The 23,498-nt window shown below is 41.9% G+C and overlaps 1 protein-coding gene across 3 annotated transcripts in view; it reads right to left on the reverse strand.

Annotated features, from left to right (window-relative positions):
* nhsb (Nance-Horan syndrome b (congenital cataracts and dental anomalies)) overlaps positions 1 to 6,403 on the reverse strand; it is an 83,174-nt gene extending 76,771 nt beyond the window's left edge. For all 3 annotated transcript variants that reach the window (XM_057829348.1, XM_057829357.1, XM_057829340.1), the window contains exon 1: positions 5,779 to 6,403. In XM_057829348.1, the coding sequence (XP_057685331.1) occupies positions 5,779 to 6,058 (280 nt within the window). In that variant the 5' untranslated portion in view covers positions 6,059 to 6,403. The remainder of the gene's footprint in view (positions 1 to 5,778) is intronic.
* Positions 6,404 to 23,498: the final 17,095 nt, after the last annotated feature.

A 23,498-nucleotide genomic window follows, 5' to 3' on the forward strand; every position in this document is an offset into this window, starting at 1 on the left:
ACAATCTTACAATAAGACCATTTAGTCGCAGTCTGGAGTCCTGAATCTGCCCAGAGACCAAAAATTCAAAATAGGGCCCTGAGGATCGATGCATATACATGTAGGGTTGCCACCTTTCAGAAATAGAAATAAGGGACGCCCCCCTCAGGCCCAAAACCTTACGGGCGAAAAATAGGGGCATCCCCAAAACTCCTAAAATGCATAGAAATGTATCTTTTTTTAGATGCGAGAACTATATTGTGCACGATGTGGGCATGGCAGTTTCCTTGCAGCAGACTGTTTTTTTTTTCTTTTCTGCAGGTTAGTGAAACTGAAGTTATGAATATCATAATTAACATTTGTGTTGTTGGCACTGAATCCGGTCTCGTCATCCAATGACAAGCCAAATTTCTTAAGGGAATGTTGCAGGAGAGCAACAATTCCAGCAGCTGAGTCATCTGCATTCTCTATGAAGTCCAGCATTTTGTTGGTGACCCCAGACTCTGGACTGAAGTACTGGACAGCAAGGGGAAACATCTTCCTGCTCAATTTATTCGAGGCATCAGTCTGTATGGAGAATGGGATGGGTGACGTTAAGATCTTGAGCACATCACCCACTGCCTTTGAACCCAGGACTTGTTTCAACAATGCCTCTTGCTTTTTTCTCCCCAAAGTCATTTTCTTCACCATTTTGGAATCACATAAAAATCTTCTGATTGAGCCTGTGTCCACAGTCAGCACTATTGTAGCTATGGCCACGTTTTACTGTGTGGTATGCCTGTGTCACCTCAGCTGCAGTAATTTAGAAGGTTGGCGTGTGATGATGTCAAATTATTGCTTTCATTTTGGTATCACTATTAATCAATCAATAGATAGGATATATTCGCAATAGGACTATTTATTCAGTATTTATTTGCTGTTAATCTATTAGGAATAATTCCAAATGAGGAGCATTAGTTAGCATAACAAAATAAGATGTTCTTTATGGGTACATAAATCCATTCCATCTTGATTGATAATAAATGCATGTTTCAAAATAAAAAATGGAAAAAAAAATCAACATTCCTGAAAATAATCAACCATAGTAGCAACTGTAATAGCCTAGCTATGCTCCTATCAATGCAAGATGTATGAAGGTAAATATAAATATAGCCTATATGTTATCCATATAAAAGAGCATAATAACATACCAAATCAAGCTCAGGGGATGTTTCAGGTACAAAGAAGTGTGACGAAGGCTCTTCTGGGCTTATTCCGTTTGTGGAGGTCCCTTGCAGCATGCTGTTTTACACCTCCGTGAGACACTGCAAACACTTTCCTGCCTGCCTCGCAGTTCGCTTTAAAATCATCATCAGTACTCTATCGGGCCACGGGTTACCCTCTTCCCACTCCAGTCTATTTTTTGGAGACGTTTCCTCTTTTGAGGATGAGGTGGGGTGTTCTGACTCTTGAGCGTCTGCTTTTGAAGACATCTTTGTTTTGAAAACGCGCGGGGCGGTGCATTGAGCAGAGCGAGTGAGGTATCTAGGCAACGAACCCGGAAGTGGAGCGCAGTGCTGGGCAGACAGCAGCAGGCAGGCAGATAACCATCTTGCTGTCTTTGATATCTCCTGCCCTTTTTTCATTATTGTTGGCTCAGTGTTCACTCATGAGCGCAGGTATGTGTTTGTGTGTGACAGACGTGCACAGGCTGGACGCACCGCCGCCCAACCCCTCCCAGCCGCCGGAGCCGCGGGTCGCGTGGGGTCGCCCCATGGGACAACTGTGAATTACGGAATAAACTGCGTTCTGTATTGGTTCGATACAGAACGCAACTTTTAATTCCCAATTACGGAACAATTCCGTATTTCAAGGGACGGGTGGCAAGCATATATACATGCCTTGAAAATATACCAAACAAATTTCACTCTGATCACCAATAACAGGGGAGGAGCAATTTTTGTTTGTGTACTACCCAAGAAGAACATCAAGTACAGAGTAAGTGAGATTTTGAAGCCTCCCTCCTGGCGGTCTAAAAAGAAATGTCTTTAATCTCCCTTGGTGCCGATGTACAGTATATAATTCTTGTTTCCAAATTTCTGTCATTTAATTACTTGCCGCTCACTTCCCGCAAACGTAGTTGGATACGTTGTTGAGAGTTGGAAAAAGTAAGTAACAAATTCAAAAGCAAGAGTTTATTTATATTTAACAATTTATATTTCCCTTTTATTGAATGCTGCTCATTTTCTGCCTTAGGCTTTTCAGAAATAGTCATCCAGCAGAGATCATTGTTTGACATTAGTTGCTAACGTTAGTTGCTAACGTTAGCCAGTCATGCGTAGGCTATGTGAGCTGAGTATTTTGTAAAGGAGATGTTTCTGTGCATCGTTAAGGCTGATTAAAGGCTGATTTATGCTTCTTCGTTCCAGTGGAGCAACGGCGTAGACGTTACGCCGACATTGCGCATTTGAAGTTCTGCGTCCAGGGAACGCGTTGCTCTGTAATTCACCGCCATGCCGCTAGAGGGGTGTGGCTTTGTCTTTGTACGATTTTGGGGGACTCTTGTCGAATTCCTTTAGTTTTCCATCGGTCATTGACAGCAATGGCAACGGAGATGGAACGTGTCTATTTGCAGCTGTAGCTAATCAACATTGCACAACAAATGTTGTTAATACAAATGTTGAAGCAGAAGCATGAATAAGCCTTTAGTCGTTTGCCCCCCCCAAAAAAAAATGTTTTATCAACAGCTGCCACGAATACCACTGTATTAAAGCTTTATCCTGTGGATGTACCATAACCTCATCTTAATTTTGACATCGAAGTTCAATAGTAACCCGAAAAAAAGTTCCACAGGCTTGACTGTGGCTTATCTCATATTGTGTTTAGTAACGCCTAATGGATCCTCCTGATTGCTCATCATAACAGATGACGAGTGAACACAGCATAACACCACACTTTGCTTTTTCTGCAATATCAGCCATCTGCCAAGCGCTAAGTCCAGGATCAATCCCAGTTTGCAGCATATTGACGGTCTTCTGTGCCGAGTGGCTCAACAAACAAGTAAGGAGACTCAGTTGGAACTCAGTCTAAAAGTGGAAAATAATACTAAAATAATGCTTTCCTCTGGGTGAGCTCTGTTTTTACTGTATGGCAACAAAGAAAAGAAAATAAATTGAATAAAAATAGCATATATTTGGTAAAGTTCCAAGTTTGAAATTTGGCTATGAGGACACGAAGCATAAATGCAGCCAAGTTTAAATCCCAGACAAACAATCGTTGGATATTTGGCCACCATGGACTTTTGGTAACTTTTTCTCTACTATGCATTAATTATTAGGCAAATACATCTTTGTTTTAATAATACCAGTATACACAATTTATGTCAGATTTGGCCTGTTTTGGCATTCGACACCTAATGAAATCCCTTTTTTTTTTTTTTTTTTTTTGCAAAGAAATTGATGTTTTTCCTTAATTTCCAAAAATGTCATCCTTTTGTTACAGGTGCTACAAATGTTTGTATACTCTGGGGCTGTCTTCTAAATGGATTTTAGATTTACAATTTGGGCTAGATGAGTCCAAGCCATTTAAATGTGTATTTTAATGGACAGTTTCACAGGCGTCCTTCAAACCGTTTGTTGTTTCACCACATTTGTACAGGTTGCCACAGAAACATTCACCCGCCGCTCTATAAAGAAACATGGGAGAATTACGAAATAGTGATGAAGTGAAACAAAACAGGAATGATCTTAGAATTTTTTTTTTTAGGACTGTATGATTTTTTGGGGGGGTGTGAGAGCAAAAATCTTATTTTTTCCTCATTAGGTCAATTTCAGTCAAAGAAAACCATATTCGTATGTAAAATAAACAATTTTGTACACAATTGGTCCTATTTTATTCATAAAATTTAGAATACATTCGGTTTAATACTTATATGAGATACAACCGTTTTAGGGAACCACCTCATAAGGGTTACTGAAGATAGTAACTATAAACTGCTACATCAGATTGACTGGTTCTCTAGTCAAACATTGCTTGGAGGTTTGGTGTTTATGGGCTTTCTTACACGCCTTGACTCCAAAGTCACGCCATTCTTTTCTACGTTGGAGCGAATACGCAGCTGGCAAACAACCTTGCTGGCACGTCATTGTGTCAAGATGCAACAATTTATCACAGTTGCACCATCAGAGCTGAATTAATTGTGCTACACAGCAAACACAGCAAACGTGGACATAATGTTCCCTGATGATGAGGGAGACGAGGACTACAACCATACAGGTGATCATCATTGCATGCAGTCTATGCAGTAGCCTCTTATAGCAAACTTACTGTAATTCATTAAAGTATTAAATCAATGAACAATTTTAGAAAACATATATAACATTATAGCAGATTGAATGTTGTTCCTGAAAGCATTAATAGCCTGTGGACCAGTAATCAAGAGATCTTAAACAAACAAGATGCACAATATCAATATTAAAAATATATGCAATCCTTAACCACCATATGCTATCTATCTATTAATTTCATATCTATTACATAGGGAAAGGAGTAAAAATTTGGTTAACATGTTTTGCATAAGTGCACACACCTTCTTGTTAATAGGGATTGGTGACAGCGAGGGTATTTATTTTTCATCTAAAATTATGAATGAAGAAAAGGGGCTGCAACAAAAAGGCTTATTTTTTTTGTAGAGGGAAAAAGCGCACGTGCTTTAGCACCACTCAGGCTTGATGTGTGCACATGCATCCTCATAAACCTCAAAGATCGGCTCTTTGCTTGATGATGTGGGAACACAGTTCCATTTCAATCATAGGCTGCCATTAACGGCACTAGAAGTCCAATCTATTTTGACTGGAAGGCCTGGCAGCAAATACTAGAATAAAAATGGATTGAAAATCTAATACCGTCATTAGCATTGAAAGGTGAGCATTCACTGTCAGTTCTCCCAGTATAAATTGGACGTCTATCGTTGTCAATGGCAGGCAATGTGTTTATAGACACTTATCAAATTTGACCCAGAACAGCCTCAGTGTAAATTACCTTGGCATTAAAATAACTTCATTTTAAGGGTGTAAAAATTAAAAACGAGATTTGCCAAATGTCAAACAAGTTAAAATTTGAAGGATTTCAATAGCGGCAGAATAACAGGAGCGAGGCCTCGCTGTAGCTGCTGCAGAGGACATAAATAATATGTAGCTGTTGTTACATGAATGTTGTCTTTTGTTGACGGCAGTCGAGGCTTATCTTATGCCGGCCGTGCATGAGAATCGGTGCTCGGTCACATCCTCGTCACGACCATCGGAAGTCGTCTGCACGGCCACGCTGCTGCAACATGGTCAGGCGGACTCATTATCGATGCTGGGATGGTGCCGCTGCATGTGAAAAGGGTGGGAATGGCGCGCGCGCGCGGGTTAGCAGATCGGCGCGCGCGCTCACGCACTCATATTTCAAAATAGTCGCGTGTGCAGTTGCGAATGTGACGTTCTTCATAGATCAAATGCGGCCGTGTGCGTGCTTGCGTGGGTGTGCGCAACCCGCAGTAACGGAACAGCGATGCTGGGCCAATGCAGCGGCAACACACGCCCCTGACACACACACGTATAGGCGCGCGCGTGCAAATTTTCACTCCCTGTCTGGATAGACAACCGGGACTTAATGTGTGCAAATTTGTGTCGAGATCACCTCATACATGGGTCTGCACCCTTCGAAGCATGAACGCACACTCTGGTTGAATGAGTGTCTCAGTAACACACACATGGCTCAGGTGGGTGCATTTTGGGGCAGAAAGGGGGGCGAGGGGCGTCATCCGCTTCTACTTACGCACTGCCTCCTTTTTGGGGTCCAGGGCACTGGCGTGCTGCTGGATCTGGCCTATTTTGTTCTGGAGCCCCCAAACCCGCTGGCTGGTGCTGACGATGTCGTTCTCCAGCTCCTGGAACAAGGAGCAGGCGTGCCGGGCCAGGTCGGACAGCTGTCGCAAGGTCCGGGACAGAACCACGTTGCTGATGGCGCACAGGTCCTCGAAGAGCATCCCCTCATCGTTGGGGATCTGGTGCCTGCACAGAAGCGGGGGCTCCACAATCCTTTTGGCGAAAGGCATTTTGCACGCCCAGAAAGACACTCGGAAAGCAAATGTAAAATCCCAGCGTGTAGAAAAGGTGCAAAGAGGGACAACATCCAAACCAGTAGATCCGAAACGTGCAGCCTGGCGAGCTTTCAGGTCGAGCGCGCGTTATTCCCGAGCGGAAATCCAAAGTTCTCCTTGAGATCCTCCATGGTGCTGCTGCTGCTGCTGCTGTTGCTGCTGCTGCCGCTGCTGGCCGACTAAGGGCATCACTCACACTCCCGCTCACACACCCGCGTACACGCATGCAGTCAGGACACGGCTAAGCTCAGGAGCTCAGGTCAGTGGTGTGAGGAGGAGGATGCGTGTCGCCTCTGCGATCACGGACGGGCTCGCCTCCGCGCACCGTCAAGGCGACAAAAAAACAACAGAGCATTTGGAAGAACTCGAGGGTGATTTTCAAAATAAGAGTTATCTTCAAATACTTGACTAACATCGATGGATGGAATATTTGTCATCGTGAGGTGCATCTGGCTTTTATTTCCAAGTGTTCCTTTTCCGGTGAAAGCTACAGCGCGTTTGAATAACTTTATTCTACTTGATGCTGTGACATGGCCAGTGTGAAGCCCGTTGTGGCGAAAGAAAGTGATCAAGACAGCCTTCACGTGACAGATTTTTTAAAAATTAAAAATCCAGGGAGTTTGTTTTACATATGTGTCCTAATATTTCCAGAGATCTCTAAATCGTAGGTTTCTTTAAAGGATACGTGTCTAAAGGAAAATCAGTTTTTCAAAACGATTTCGGTGGCTCGTTCAACGCAAGAGAAATTAAGATGTCTTATTTTTTCCCTTTTAGCCCTCTGTAGGGAACATCAGGGGGGTCACTAGCTTTTAAGAATAAGGGGGGCTTAGCCCCCAGGAGATGACCAGGATGTAAGTGAACGTAGTGTTATATAGATACATATATATAAATGTGTAATCATAGACGCTAATGCCGTGACTTTGACTCACAACACAGTAATTGTTCGTTCCCAAATATTTGTAAATCGCACAGATTACATTTTTGGCACGAATGTGACGAAAATGTCTGTAATTTCAAACCCTGATAAATACAACTAATTTCTTGATTTTTAATTTCTTGTGTGTGTGTGTGTGGGGGGGGGTGTCTATATATAATCATCTTCTTGGCTTTCTCCACTTTCTTTCATTACTCTCCTACTCACCTTTACAACAGAGGTCTCTCCCCTCTTTGCTCCTCTGCGCTGACTCCTACAGGTCAATAAAGGCGGTTGAGTGATTATTATTAGTGTATTATTATGACCATGTACTGACGATAATCATACAGTACAGGACAAAGGTTTGGACAGACGTTCTCATTCATGCGTTTTCTTTATTTTCATGACTATTTAAATTGTGAATTTTCGCTGAAGGTAATAAAACTACGAATGAACGTGTAGATTATGTAATTAGCAAAAGAGGGGAAATACCTAAAAAAATATATAATATTCTAGTACCGGGGTCCTCAATTAGCGGACTGCGGTCCACGACCAGACCACGGCACACCTCTCTGCAGACCCACGGACGAATGAAAAAAAGAAAAGAAGAAAATAACTTTTTTTCAACATGCATCATTTGTATGAATCACCGATCTATCGCTTTGGGCTACTATTCTATCGCTAAATTCTGTTTCATTTTTAGTCAAATATCTTCCATGTTCTCACTTCTGTTGTCATCTCTATGACAACGATGCACTGATTCGCTGAGAGAGCATGCATGAATTCGCTGATTGGCTGAGAGCCTGCATTCTACTAACTAGCGTGGACAGACCACAGCAGTGTCAGCAACCTCAAACACAAGTCCCACCCGGCACTTTGCAATCTCTTTGTACATGCTGTTGTGTATTTTATTTTTCATTCAAGAATGTCATACTTTGAGGAAACGTCCGTCCGTCCGTCCGTCCGTCCATCCATCCATCCATCCATCCATCAGAGAGAAGCCCAGACTTCTTTCTCCCCAGCCACTTCAACCAGCTCCTGCCGCAGGATCCCAATGCATTCCCAGGCCAGCCGAGATACATAGTCTCTCCAGCGTGTCCTTGGTCGTGTCCGGGGCCTCCCGCCCGTGGGACATGCCCGGAACACCTCTCCAGGGAGATGTCCGGGAGGCATCCGAACCAGATGCCCGAACCACCTCAGCTGGCTCCCCTCAACACGGAGGAGTAGCGGCTCGACGCCGAGTCCCTTCCGGATGACCGAGCTTCTCACCCTATTGCTAAGGGAGAGCCTGGACACCCTGCGGAGGAAATTCATTTCGGCTGCTTGTATCTGGGATCTTGTTCTTTCGGTCAAGACCCACAGCTCGTGACCATAGGTGAGAGTAGGAACGTAAATCGACTGGTACATCGAGAGCTTTGCCTTTCGGCTCAGCTCCTTCTTCACCACGACGGACCGGTGCAGTGTCCGCATTACTGCAGATGCTGCACCAATCCGCCTGTCGATCTCGCTCCCTCCTACCCTCACTCGTGAACAAGACTCCAAGATACTTGAACTCCTCCACTTGGGGCAGGATCTTATCCCCAACCCGGAGAGGGCACGCCACCATTTTCCGACTGAGGACCATGGTCTCGGATTTGGAGGTGCTGATCTTCATCCCAACCACTTCACTCTCGGCTGCGAACCGCTCCAGTGAGAGTTGGAGGTCACGGCTTGATGAAGCCAATAGCACCACATGCTCTGCAAAAAGCAGAGATTCAATGCTGAGGTCACCAAACCGGACCCCCTCAACGCTTCGGCTTTGAGCAAACGTGATTTATTTATTTATTTATTTATTTCCCCGTGTTACCCCAGCACTCTGATTGCATGCGGGCAACGTTCAAGAACGTTAAGCAATGTTTACTAACACCACACATGCCACCAGTAGGAGACTGAATCTAACAAAATGGTATGCTCAAAGTTGACCAAAAGAAGAAAAGTGGACAACGAAAATCGCCGTATCAATGAGGAATGGAATGACGAATATGCGTCCATTTTACCAACTGCAAGTAGCAAACCTATGTGCTTAATATGCTTCAGGACAGTTGCTCTGATAAAAAGTGAAAATGTGAAACGCCATTATGTTAAAGAGTACAGCTCTTTTAAAGGTAAATTTTCTCCTAAATCAGAATTGAGAAGGCAAGAAATTAACAGGTTGAAGCAGTCATATCAAGAGTCAAGCAAGGCTATTCTTAAATTTATGACACAACAACAAATTGCAACGGAGCGCTCACTCAGTGTCGTGGGTGTTGGCCAAACATAAGAAGCCATTCTCTGATGGAGAAATAATAAAAGTGCATGACTAAAGTGATGGCAGCAAAGTTCAAAGGAAAAGAAAAGGAGGAAATGACAACAAAAATCTTACATATCTCACTCCCAGATTCATCAACTACAAGACGCACTGAAGCACTGGCTGATGATGTGAGACAGCTTTGTGACACCCAAATGCCATTTCTCTCATAGAGCAGTGTTTTACAGTTAAATTTACTGTCAATAATTGTTATGTTTGCACCTTAATGACAGAGCTTGTCATTTATGTTCTGAACAAGTGAACATGTACTGTACAACTTGCACGTTTTCTTTCTGTCCAGAAGTGTTTTACAGCTACAAAATGTAATGTAAATAATTATTGTTTGCACTTTAATGACAGATCTAGTCAATTATTTAGTGTACATAGGTAAACGTTGTACTTGCATGTTTTTTTTTTTGTATTTTTATTTTAAGTCAAAAAATGTATTGTTAATCTATTTTTATTTAATCAGAATGTACGTTGCATTTTTGTTTGGTAAAAAGAAAACAGCCTTTACCACCTTCGACCTGCCTTGTACTTGACTGACATTAATAAATGGACCCATGCTTGTATGAAAAAAAGTAATTGTGGACCTTCAAGATTTGTATTTGAGGACCCCTGTTCTAGTATCTCCAAAGTAGCCACCCTCTGCTCTGATTACTTTTTTGCACACTCTCGCCTTTTGGGGTTGGGACCTTCAATTGTGTCGCATTTAATGAGGTGTGTCCAAACGTTTGGCCTGTACTGTACATGAATGAGCCCAGCTCCTGTGCTCATCTATGCGTAACGTGAGAAACACAACTGATGCCCCAGATTCGAAGGAAGTCACCCCAAAGATAGTTGTAAAAAAAGACTGAACTATATAAACAACCTGAACCTTCACAATGCATTTCAGACCAACTAGCTAAATGTAGCTAAGTAGCAGCGTTATTTTAGCGCTGGGATTCAACTTTTGACCGCAAAACAAAAAAGATAAGACGTGCGCAGAGATTGTCTGTAGTGTGGAAGCCAGGTTTTGATTTGTCACCGAGCATTTGGTTTATTTATTAAATGGGACTTTCTGCTATTAGCTGGGGGTTGGAGCTAATTGACCGTTACTCACAGCAGTGATAAATACTCACTTTCTTGAAATCCGTCCTTCATCCATCTATTCACGTTCACGCTCTATTGTGGGCGTCAGAGGTAGTGCCGGTATGAGCAAGTCACAGGAAAAACGCGGACTGGATTTTCAGTGATGTGGGCATTCTCTATTTGAGCAAGTGGAATAGATTGGATAAGTACGCACTGATGGGGCTCTCTACAAGTGAGGGGAAACTGACAGATTTATGAACATATTTAAATAATAATATTGATTTAAACTAATATTCTGGCAACTTCATATTGCTGGTATCAATTTATATATTTATTTATTCAATTTTAATTTGTGAGAAAAAAATAAATAAAAAGACGCAATTACGCTCTGGGTATGGCCAACTATTATAATTTATTTTTTAAAACTCATTGCCTACCAATGACAACGATAGAAGTCCAATTCATTTAAACTGGAAGGATTGGCTGTGTATGCTCACACAATGCCATTGACAGCGCTAGATGTCCAATCCATTTTTGGCTGTGAAGGCTGGCAGCGGTCATTCACTGCCATCCTCTCCAAGTCTAGACGTCCAGTCCATTTTGACTGGGAGGCTGGCAGAACCGCCATTGGATTCCATCACAATATGCCCCCTACTGTTGACTTGTTATTTTCTGGTTATAATAGAGTAGAGTAGAGTAGGGTCGAGTCGAGTCGACCTGACGCCATACTTGTCGCTTGTACACACGGTGTAGCTTTGCAAGCCTACGTTTAAACTTTTAAGCGGCGATCTCCTCTTAAATTAGATATGCCCAGACAAAATATGAAACAGTGTAAATGCATTGAATCTGCACTTTTACCGGATCCCAAAAGAGAAGGAGCGCCGTGAAAAATGGCTGGCTGCCATCAAAGGGGTAAATTTCTTCCCAACTGACTATTCGAGGCTCTGTAGCGCCCATTTTATTGGAGGTATGCAAATTTATTATTATCATTTTTAATTATGCTAACATTTGAGTGCTTTTGGGTTTTTGGTCACTGGGCCAAGCTACCACACAGCTAGGGAAGCTGCTTCAAGAGGAAAGCCTCGCCCTTCCACGTGCAGAGAGAAATAAAATCTGACTAAGAATGGCTTTGACCTAAAGTGATGCGTGCGCTCGAGTGTAGTAATGTAGTTCACTAATTTATGTGCATTCATGCTGTTTTTATTTCTTCATTGTATTTTTTCATTGTAGGAGAGGAAAGCAACAATCCTCTGTCACCTGATTACGTGCCATCCATCTTTAGCGATGTGAAGACTACAGAGAAACAAAAGACTGGTCTATTGCAGACCTTCAACCGACGCCAGCAAATGAAGAAACGCAGGCGGAAGACGGCAGCCATTCCTGATGTCATGATTGTGTTGCTCCCTCATGCAAAATTAAAAAGATTGCCATTATAATAAATAACACAATATGAAATGATAGTATATACAGATTAAAAAGTAATTTAATGGTAAATACTGCATTTTTATGATAGTTTCCAGAGTACAGTGATAGTAAATTGGACCAATTCAAAATACTGTATAGACGAGAACGAGGGTAGTACTTATTGTGCCGTCCCTTGCATCTCATAATCCCTGTCTTGCGACAAGTCTGTTTCCAGTCTATCGAAAGGTCTGCTTGAAATGAATCTACATGTGGGGAGTGTACATTTAAAAATTCTCTCACCTTACTGATGACGATCTAAAAATCTAACGTGTTTATGCCAATAAAAGCTCCTTGACGAATCCTGCTACAAGTATTAATAGTTTTCAAGGCATTCGTAGGCTTTAAAAGTTTGGTGGGTGCATGTAAGTACTCCTTATGTTCATCAGGTATTTATATACAGTGTTTCTGGGTAATATAAATGTTGCAGCTCGAAAGCTAACATATGTCCTGTCTCAATTTACAGCTAGTAATCGTTGCATTTTTTAAGGAAATTTCCATTTTTGCTTGTGGGAAACGATGCCACCAGAAGGTCCAAGATGGAGGAATGTTTACATCTGGGCGGGAAGACGTCACGATTCACGTGAAGGTGAAATGCTCTATACGAAAACATACATAGTGTTGTTTAAGGGAATATGGACTGGTTCTTTGTGAACTGAGCAGGTTTTGTGACTGCCTTTCCCATCTGGCAACTATGAATGTAACATATTTATATCACACTGCTGTTGCCATAGTGTGCACTTCCTGTGTGTGTGGCATTACCGTAGGGCCTCCTCCCACGTGAAGTGCAATCGAACTCTGGCGACACCTGCGCTCAACATTGACGCCCGGGGCCAAACTTTAGAATCAAGGGTCAAAGGTCGAGCGCGATGCGGCCTCTGTCTTCAAATCGCGAAACGTTGACTGATTTGTATCAATTCTGTCCTACAATTAAATACGCCCTCTCTGATTGGTCATCAGTCCAGACTTGGGGTGGTACCCCAACCCTGCTCTGGTTGGCCAGTACTCCTTCCGGTCTGCAATCTGTGTGTGACCGAACCCACTCCAATTGAACATCCCCTCCAGGGTGGCAGCTGTGAGTTTTTTGTAAAACAGTTTATGAATGAGTTTAAAGTGTATTTAAACAATGAGCACTAATTCCGGTTGCTTACTGCACTTTAGGCCCACATAGTCTAGTCAAATCATTTTCTCCATCTTGTTTTGCGCGTTATAGACTATTTAACAGATGAATGTGAGATTATTCCACTTACTTACTTCAGTAAATATTGCCATTTGTTCTTATTAAGCACATACATCTAAGTTGTTCATTTTTTACCTAAATAAAAAAAATTGCTTTCAAATAATGTTTTGAACCATATTTATTCTGGAATTAAGAATATTTATGATATTTGAAAGCTTTTTAAAGATTAAATATAGGTTTTTTTTTTAAGGAGGTGTGTTTTTGGCCAATGTAAAAGAATCCTAAATGCCTTTGTTAGGTGAACTTTTCCCCGCAGAATATATAAAATACGTATTCACAGATGAGCTGATTCATTCATATTTTAGGTCAATTTGTGTGTGTTGTCTTTTCTGTGGTAGTTGCAGGCGGTTGAATACGGCTGTTTGAATGTTAGAATAGAATAGGCTTTGTCATTCAAATAGTACAATGACATTAAAAATAGCAACACCCTATCAGTGCATCACACAATAAATTAATGTCAATACATAAATAAATAATATACACTACTACTACCTAAAAATAAATTTAAACTAAGCAGTGTACGAAGGATGATGTTGAAATAAATAAAATGATAGCTGACTCCTGAACCACGCCAATAGCAAACTGCAATATGCAAGTGTTAATCAGATATACAAGTGTTAAGAAACTAGTATTCCATTAGAAGTAAGTCACTAGGTTTTAAATTTTCATTCACGAGGTCATTCTGCCCAACAGGTAACAAGTTAACTCTGGGTGGTCTTGGCATCTTTCCATTCCGCAAGGTGGTTGAGCATCTGTTCAGAGGCTGCGGGAGGGCGGGACCAAAGTTTGACGTTGTTTCCCTCAAGTGACGTCGTGGTCCGAAGCGCAGCATTATAGATTTCATCATTACTGTGTTTTAGCTGTTGTGTTGCCTTGGCCTATTTTTTCCCCACTTTCAATTAAGGGCATTAGGACTTTTCCCAATCTCTGTATGCTTTAAATGTATTTGTTATTACACTCAAATTTCAGTTTTTTTCTTGTATTTAAATAAAGGAGCTATAGTACACAGTAAAAGTTAAGCAGCCTGCATTGTGTCTTAAATAAGCTTAATGATAAGCAAGTGTTTTGCAGATATTGAAGTGTTGAGAAATAAGGACAAGGTTTTTAATTTTCTGTCTGCACTCATTGGGAAAGTGCACAAAATACAGGACTATATGCTATGCCGAACATACTGCATATTTGTGTGTGTAAAAAGAAGTAGCTGAGACATGAAGTACATACATATCAATGTGTTTTATTTTACAAGGTCATTGACCGCCTCCTTAAAATTTATCAAAGTTTTCAAAAGACCTGCCAGAAAGTCCTTTGGACGTGGACACCTTGACCGTGTAGGTCTTTTTTTTTTTTTTGGAATATTTTTTGTGACCCGGATTGGCCACAAAGCGCCCAGGCGCGTAGTATTTTACATTGCCAGTCTTCATCATCACCTTGTGGTGGTGGTGCTTGTTGTTGTGCTGCTGCTACTGCTGCTGCTGATGGTGTATTTGCTACAGCAGGTCATGTTGATAATGCTGCTAATGCTGATGCACAAGCTGACGTGAGGGGCGTAGCTGGTGCAACTTTGCCTTTAGCTTGCTACAGAACAAAAAATAAATATCACGGGTAAGCCCTGAAATGCATTAAAACACTGGCAAAGGAAATTATGTTATTTTTTTATCGACCTACTAACCTCCTCCTCCTTTGTGAGGATGTACAATCGAAATCTCTTAACGTGACATTGATGTCCTACTCTGTCATCAGTAGCCACTGACGCACAAAGCAGAAGGCTTCCTGGGCCATCTTCCATTCTTCTGCGCTTTCGGCCTGGAGATCGTTACGGAGGAGCTTGGAGAAGTCATAAAACTGCCACATCTCCTCGAACGTGAAGGACCGGAAGCGGCCATGCCCGCAGATGGCCCGGTCGATGTTCTGCTCCAAGTGGCATGACACCGGAGGGAACATATCCACGTAGCGTAGAAGCTGCTCCTTCAGCCTCCACTCCCCAGTTTTGGTGTCGTACCTTCCCTTCTGTCGTCGCGCCATCGAGGAGACTTTTTAAGAGAGCATGCAGTAGTTGTTTTAAAACGATTTTTTTATTTTGGGTAACAAAGACACACAATCCACTGCCTATTATCAATTTCTTATATATACTCACTACTTGACATAGCCGACATCTTCCTCCGTAAGCCACATGAAGGTCTTGCCTTTGTATTTCCCAAAGGTCACCGTGAGCTGGCCGGGGATCTGCTGGTCTGTTGGAGCTGCGGTGACGGCAAGGCAGTTTTTCCTACCTGTTAGGTGTAAAAAAAAAAAATTTTTTTTAAACATCAGACAAGAAGTAATAATATAGTTCAATTCATTTTTTAAATGAAGGAGATGTTTTTTTTTTAAAAGGCATCCAGAACAATACCTTGTTTGTACATGTACTTTTCAAGCGCAGTTTAGGCAGCAAAGCATGGTGGCCGGTCATCGCTTCTGATGTACACTGAGAAACACAAAGGCAAGTGTCAACACAAAAGCAGGACATGACACGGAGGAAAAATTCTAGATGATGGTAATAATAAAATTGCGTTTTTGTTGGTTGTGAAGAGGATGCCTCCATTCCTAGCTGGCAATTAGAAAGAGAAAAATGACTTGATGTTCAGAGATGCTAAAATGTTGAGAGGGGTGTCTTGAGTTCATCTAATTCCCAAATTCCAAATAAAAACGAAGTTATTGGGGAAAATGCAAAATATGCCCACTTACAAAATGATGACGTCTATGTAGTACAGTATTTCTGTTTTTTTTTTTTTTTTTTTTTTGTAATCCAAATAGGGAGCATTTACAGTGTGGGCATCATACTAGGGAGGATCACGTCATGAACACAAGTGAAATGAATGAGTTATTGGTTAAATTTGTGACTAGTTACAAGTAATACAAGACGTATAGCACACGGAGTCATTGAACGTTAAAGTTACGTGCGTGCCTGCACATGGCTAATTATTATTAGCGCGGCGCAACGCATCGGTTTGCATCATTTTTGGCGAATTTCATACACAATATTTACCTTTTCGGCTTGTCGATTGAGTGCGTGGGTCTTTTCGCCGATTGCATCTTTTGGGCCAATCACAGGCGCGTCGTAAGGAGGAGGCGGGCCGCCGCGGTCTGCGTTCGCGGAGCCAATCACGGGCATCCGTGGTCGTAGGCGAGGAGAGCCGATTGGCCGCGGCCAAAAAAAGTAGGCGGGCCGCGGTCTACGTTTCGGCCAACGGCGACGTGGGATTATCTACAGCAAAAGGAGGAAGCGGACTGCGGTCTACGTTTCGGCCAATGGCCGCGCGCCGTCTACGCTCGTCCACGGTCTACAGTTGCACGCTCCGAGCTCCGACTCCTGCGATCAAAAGGAATCTCTGTGATGTGTCTAGGCACATATGCTGAGAAGCACGCTGAATAAACAAGTGTTGTTCCATTCAAGTCTCGGCCTGACATGTACTTAGATTAAGGGAGCACATAACAAAAAGTGCGACGAGGACGTCTGCGTCAGCTCGGACGTGCTGTTTTTGGAGTTTACTGCGGGTCGTGGTGCTTCAGGGGACAGACGGTGCCGACCTTTGCTTCCACGTCGTGACTTCGTGGGGAGGAGGACGAGCAGAGATTTCAAAAGGAGCGTGATGGTGCTGTTTAACCAGGCACTATGGCGGGAATTATCGGCTGTGTTGGTCCTTTTGATGAGCTTGTGGAACAGTGGAGCTCGTACACAGAGCGGTTTGGCTATTTCGTGGAAGCTAAGATATAGCGGAAGAAAAGGGGGCACGTTTTTGAGCGTTATTGGGACAAAGACTTTCAATTTACTGAGAAACTTGCTTCAACCTGATAAACCTGGTAGTAAAACGTACAGGGAAATCGTGGAAACTCTTAATGGACATTTTTCACCCACGCCCCTTGTGATTGCAGAGAGATTCCGATTTCACAGTAGGAATTAGGAAGAGGGGGAATCTGTCACTATGTTTGCAGCGGCGCTACGGAAGCTGGCTGAATGTGAGTTTGGTGATGTTTTAGAAGACACATTAAGAGACAGATTGGTATATGGACTGAGAAATGAAGCAACAGAAAAGAAGCTACTCTCAGAAAGTGGACTGACATTAAAGAAAGCCTTTGATGTAAGTGTGGCTATGGAAATGGCTTCAAAAGAGGCTCAACAAATGAACATGACTAGCAGAATACACCAAGTGGCAAGTACCCAAAGCAATGTTGCTGGTCCCTGTTTTAGGTGCGGTAAAACGGGGCAGCTTGCCTCCACTTGCTGGTGCAAAGAAATGAACTGTCGGAATTGTGGAAAAAAGGGTCATGTTAAGTGTGCCTGTCGGAATAAAACAAGCACAGAAAAAGGGAAAAAAATGGATGACAAAAAGAAAACAAAGAAATACTGTATGTCAAAGCAGTATAGAGTGCTTCTACTTCCGAAGATGACAGTGACATGCACACCGTGCATGTAATGAGCATGGACGGAAACTCAGAGTGTTACTGGGTCACACCAAAGTTAGAGGGTCACCCAGTCAAAATGCAAATAGACACTGGATCAAGGGCGTCACTTGTGTCTTACCATGTCTCTAAACATCGTTTAAGACACCTTCCATTAAGACCGTCAGACACTGTGTTCAAAGCTTACACTGGAAACAAAGTGCATATGAACGGAATGACTGACATTACTGTGCAATGCAATGAGCAAACTGCCAAACTTCCAGTGTATGTCACAAAAGGGAATTTTGCTTCGGACCTCATGCAGGAATCCCTTCGCTGGCTGCTGCACGTCTTCAGAGGTGGGCTTTGTTGTTATCAGCTCACTCATACGACATCAAGTATCGCAAATCTGATTTACAATGCAATGCTGATGGACTCTCGAGGTTTGCCCTTCCTGTCACAAAACATTAACCTACCTCAGTGGACATATTCTATTTCCGAAATGTTGAACATGCACCATTTTCAGCGTCGCAAGTGAAACGTGCAACTCGGAACGACCCTAAACTGTCAGTCGTCATGGACATGGTAATTCGAGGACAAACCAAGGGTGAGAACACCGCTCTCAAACTTTTTTTGGATAGGAGGTGGGAACTTTCTGTTCAATCGGGTTGTTTGCTGTGGGGGAGGAGGGTGATTGTGCCACAATCACTGCGTGCTAAAATGCTTGCGCAACTGCATGCAGGTCACAGTGGTATTGTTAAAATGAAATGTCGAGAAGTTATTTTTGGTGGCCAGGATGAGATGAACAGATCGAAGAGACGGTAAAAAATTGTTCATCTTGACAGAAGTTTCGCAACAATCCACCTGCAGCCCCACTTGATTCTTGGGATTTTCCTTAGGACCCTTGGCACCGCATTTATATTGATTTTGCTGGCCCTTTCGAAAATCAAATATTTCTGGTTGCTATCGATGCCCATAGTAAGTGGCCAGAGGTAGCTATCATGAAATCAACTGCATCGGAAAGGACAGTTGAGAAGTTAGGAGAGATGTTTAGTCGTTTCAGAGCCCTGCACAACTCGTGTCAGTAAACGGGCCACAATTTGTGTCAAAAGAAATGGTTGAATTCCTGCAAGCCAATAGGGTTCAACACATCAAGTCGGCTCCCTATCCCCCAGCATCCAACGGCTTGGCAGAGAGGTTTGTGCAGACCCTCAGACATGCTCTCAAAGGGCAAAGTACACTCCATCAGAGACTACACTCTTCAAATATCGAGAATCTGTGCATTCAACTACAAACGTATCGCCAGCAAGCCTAATGTTTTCTCGAAAGCTACGTACTGGCATGGACCTACTGAAACCAACCCTGAGAGAGATTGTTCAAATGGATCAATGGAAACAAGTCCAGTACAGAGACCTGCATTCCTAGAACCGAGTTTTTGCACCTGGTGACTCTGTTATGGCCCGGAGTTTCAGAGTAAGGAAAAGTGGGCCCTTGCAAGGAAAAGTGGGCCTTTGCCACCATCATTGCTCAAACAGGGCCTGTTTCCTACACAGATCAGACATCTGATGGTGTTTGGCGTCGCCATGTGGATCAATTGTTGGGAACACCAGACACTACTCCAGAACTCTCTATTGATTGTGATGATGCTAGCAGTGTAATTATACCAGAAATGTCTAGCTTACCGGATGTGCTAAGAATACCAGAAATGTCTAGCTTACCAGATGTGTCAAACCCAAACAATTCTGCTGTAATTGTGTCTAATTATACCAATGCACAAACGGAACCTGACGGTATCGGAACCTGTTTCCACAAGTGGAAAATCTGAAGTGACTGTTGAACGTCGTTACCCTGCATGTGACAGGCGACCGCCTGCTAGATTGGATTTAATAAGTTAGATGGGAAAAACAGGAGGTATTTTTGTGTTTATTTCTGGGACATGTTATATAAGGGGGAGGAGCTGTAACATATTTATGTCACACTGCTGTTGCCATAGTGTGCACTTCCTGTGGGTGTGGTATTACAGTATAAAAGGAATCTCTGTGATGTGATGGTGGCACATGCTGAGAAGCACGCTGAATAAAGAAGTGTTGTTCCCTTCAAGTCTCGGCCTTACATGTACTTTGATTAAGGAAGTACATGACAATGAAGTCCAATCAGTTTGAACTGGGAGAATTGGCAGTGAATGATCAATGTCAGAAGTAAAAATGGACGATATGTCTAGCGCCGTCTATAGCAGCCAATGGGTTATAGTTCTAATTCTTCTTTATAATATTTAATTCAAAATTGGTTTAAATATGCCTTTGGCCAATATTCAAGTAATACACAGTATTTATACAGCTTGGATTAGATCATGTTTGCCCAACCTACCAAAACTCAGGGTTGGCTGTGGGAATTCATCTAACGTGCTTTACCATAACACTCGCACAGAACTTAAACAACATCGGTAGCTGTCTGATAAACAATGTGCAGCGCATGGGCACATTTTGCTGAGTGTGCAGTCCACATGAACGCTAAGCTGGTCTGTTGTCCCTGGTCATTCAGCGCCCTTGCATATGGCCACCAGGCTAATTCGGTATAGAGACGTCGGCAATAAATTTGCCATCCTGGCAAATCGGAAGCATCGACACGCAGCACTGATGGGAACCCTTCAGTAGCGTATAGTACTTCCTGGAAAATCAAATAAACTGCTGAATGAAGTATAAATTCTTGGTAAAATCCCAGCACTATAACACTCAGAAGAGCTGAAATGATCATTTAGGCATATGGTGTGACATCCTCATTAAATGATTTTTTTTTTTCTCTTTGACCTTATGAAACTGGTAAGTTTCCCTAGTAGTAGACCTAGTTGTATTTTACAACATTTACTTGACATAACACTTTGTGTTCACTTGATTTTTGGCCAATTTTAGTGGATGGTTTGTTGCCATATTTTTGTTTGATGTCCTAAAATATTTTTGCTGAGGAATAAATGTAAGTGACGCTCTCTTCAATAGAGCATGTAATCACTGAGCACAACCAAGGGAGGGCGCTGTGTTCTCTTAAATATGGCTCGTTATTTAGGAGGACAGTATTATGTGTTTTAGACAAGTGTATTTCTTCAAAAGTGTCCCCATATTTCAAGAAGAGATATTCCAAATTACAAACAAAAAGGCAGCACGGCTACTCCGTGCTGTTTTTGTGTTGGTGACTGTAATTTCTAAAGTTATGGCAGTAAGAAACAAGTGTTAAATAACCCCTTGCTGTTGATAATGAAATACAATATTGCAGTGCACTACTGTACTACTCTTTGCTTCTCAGTTATCAACATTGAAGGTCTAACAGGGCAGTTAATGTTTATGATTGTGTGAAAACCACACTCAGCTGATAAGCACTTGTTTCCAGTTTATTGACAGCGGGGTCATGCTGATCGATGAAAACGTTTCAAGCTGGAAAATATCAAATTCATATGTTTCTATACAATTGGCAAAAAAGAAGGAAAACTTAGACTATATATTTTTATTTTTCTGAGAATATAACTGACATAGTTATATGATGGGGTTGAGTGACACCCTCCATGAAGGCTGACAACATTTAAATTCATATTAGTGCTGTCAAAGCTAAAACTCTTAAATTAATTTATAAATTATTATTATACATTACAGATTTACTGTATGTCTACCAACTTTCAGATGAATAACACTGATGACATTTCTGCTGACTCATGTTGCAGTCTCTTCCTTTAGCAATTTCAAAAGATTTTTGAAGAATGTTGTCTCAATAGATTTTAGAAGAATGTTGAGAAACAATTTTAGGCCATAATTACAACGATTCAAAATATCTCTGTGACAAAACTAAATGTTTTAGCAATGAGACGGAAGGCAGATTAACAAAACAAAATAAACGTGTAATAATATGTCCATGACACTTTGACCAGTTCTGCTACTGGAATGTCACCCTTGCAGTGTGTTTACGGATTCCAGACTTTTATGTTTCCTTCTGGAGAGGGACGTTTCCTGCTCAGTCGCTTAGGCTTTTTTCTCCCACAAGACCTGGGCACCAGCCAGGATTACACTTCTGCGCACAACTAAATGGTAAGCCACTGGTGCCAATAGTCACCTCACAGATACACCGTGACTAAAGGTGTGGCCCTCTACGCAAACCTTCCTTTGCGAGTGGCACCCAGATTTATAGGCCCATTCAAGATCTAGAAAGCCATCAATCCGGTGGCTGTTAAGGTCAAATTGCCCAGGTCCATGAGGGTACACCCAAAATTTTATGTGTCAAAAATTAAACCAGTCCAAGAAAGTTTTCTGGTTCCTGCTGCTTCTTCTCAGCGGTAGCCAAATATCATCAATTGGGTCTAACCTATACAGGTCATTATCTGCTTCACTCTCATCACTGTGGAAGACGCCTGCAATATGTGGTTGATCGGGAGTTGTACTTGCCAGAAATTAGGTCTTTGAACCTGCGCTTCACCGTGTTAGTTGAGCTTATAGACTTCTGAGCCAATGGTCCAGTGTAGCTTCAGCCGCCAGCACATTTTTTTTGAGTTTTCAGGGAGTAATGTTTTCCCACCTTCCCACATAGACAGTACTTTCCCCAACTGATATTCAGTAGCTCAGTAGACAGAATGCTCAACTGTCAAGTTGACAGTGTATATTCAAATCCCAGTTGATGGGGGCTCAACAAAAGGAGAGCAATGATATCAACAACATCTAAACCGGGGGTCAGCAACCAGTGGCTCTAGAGCCAAATGCGGCTCTTTAGCGCTGCCCTAGTGGCTCCCTGGAGCTTTTCAAAAATATTTTAAAAATTTTAAAATCGAAAAAGATGGGGGAGGGAAACATTTTTTGTTTTAATATGGTTTCTGTAAGAGGACAAGCATGACACAAACATTCTTGTAATTCATTTATATTGTAATGAAGTTAAACTTGAGGCGGCATCGTACAACAGAGTAGTCACATGGTGTGTCATTCTCTATAGGAATCACTGCAATAAAAATAAACATTTATCGCATTTTCCGCACTATAAGGCGCATCGAAGTATAAGTCGCACCTTCAATGAATGGCCTATTTTAAAAACGTTTTCATGTATAGGGTGCACTGCATTATAAGGTGCAGTAATAGTAGTAGTAGTGGTTGGCGTTGCATTATTCGTCCACAAGAGGGAACTGAGCTAAATGGAATGTCGTGCCATGATTAACTAATAATGATCCATATACAAGGCACATCGGATTATAGGGTGCACTGTCGGCTTTTTAGAAAATTGAAGGCTTTCAGCTGCGGCCTATAGTGCAGAAAATATGGTAATGATGAAGGCTGTATTTGTAGCCAATTTAGTCATTTCGATAGTAGGCTAATATAGCTAATATAGATATATACAGCATGTGCTGCCTTCATTACAAGGCTTTCATCTTTTTGCGGCTCAAGAAATATCTGTTTTTGTTTTTGTTTTCCAATATGGTTCTTTCAACATTTTGGGTTGCCGACCCCTGATCTACACCAATGGACTACACATGGTTCATAGTGTATAATGAAATTACACCCTTGGTAGAAATGCTTTAGACTCTTTATAATCCAACTGAATGGTGAAAAGTATCAAAACTTATGACCGTAGGTGTACAATATTAGCTTTCTACCATGATTTTCAGTTATTAAAAATAAAATCAATAAAATTCTTCTGTAAAATTTGTAGGTATTTTATGCTTCTTTTTTTTTTGGGTGGAGAAGTTGTATTTTAACTGTAAAATGTTGGCAACCGCAGCTGCCAGTATTTAACCGTAAACTGAAAGTCTATATATTTATTTATTTTAAAATATTTTTTAATCACTATTACTGCTGCGACAGTTAAGTTTTGTCACAGGAGAACTGTCATTGACAATGAGTCTGAAAGTGTGAGACAATTTCACATAGTTTTTTTTTTTTCATGTTGAGCGCAGGTCAGGTCAGGAGACTGGACATGAAATGTTTCAAACCTACAATTTTAG

Source organism: Corythoichthys intestinalis, chromosome 1, assembly GCF_030265065.1.
Source record: "Corythoichthys intestinalis isolate RoL2023-P3 chromosome 1, ASM3026506v1, whole genome shotgun sequence".
Classification (NCBI taxonomy): Eukaryota; Metazoa; Chordata; class Actinopteri; order Syngnathiformes; family Syngnathidae; genus Corythoichthys; species Corythoichthys intestinalis.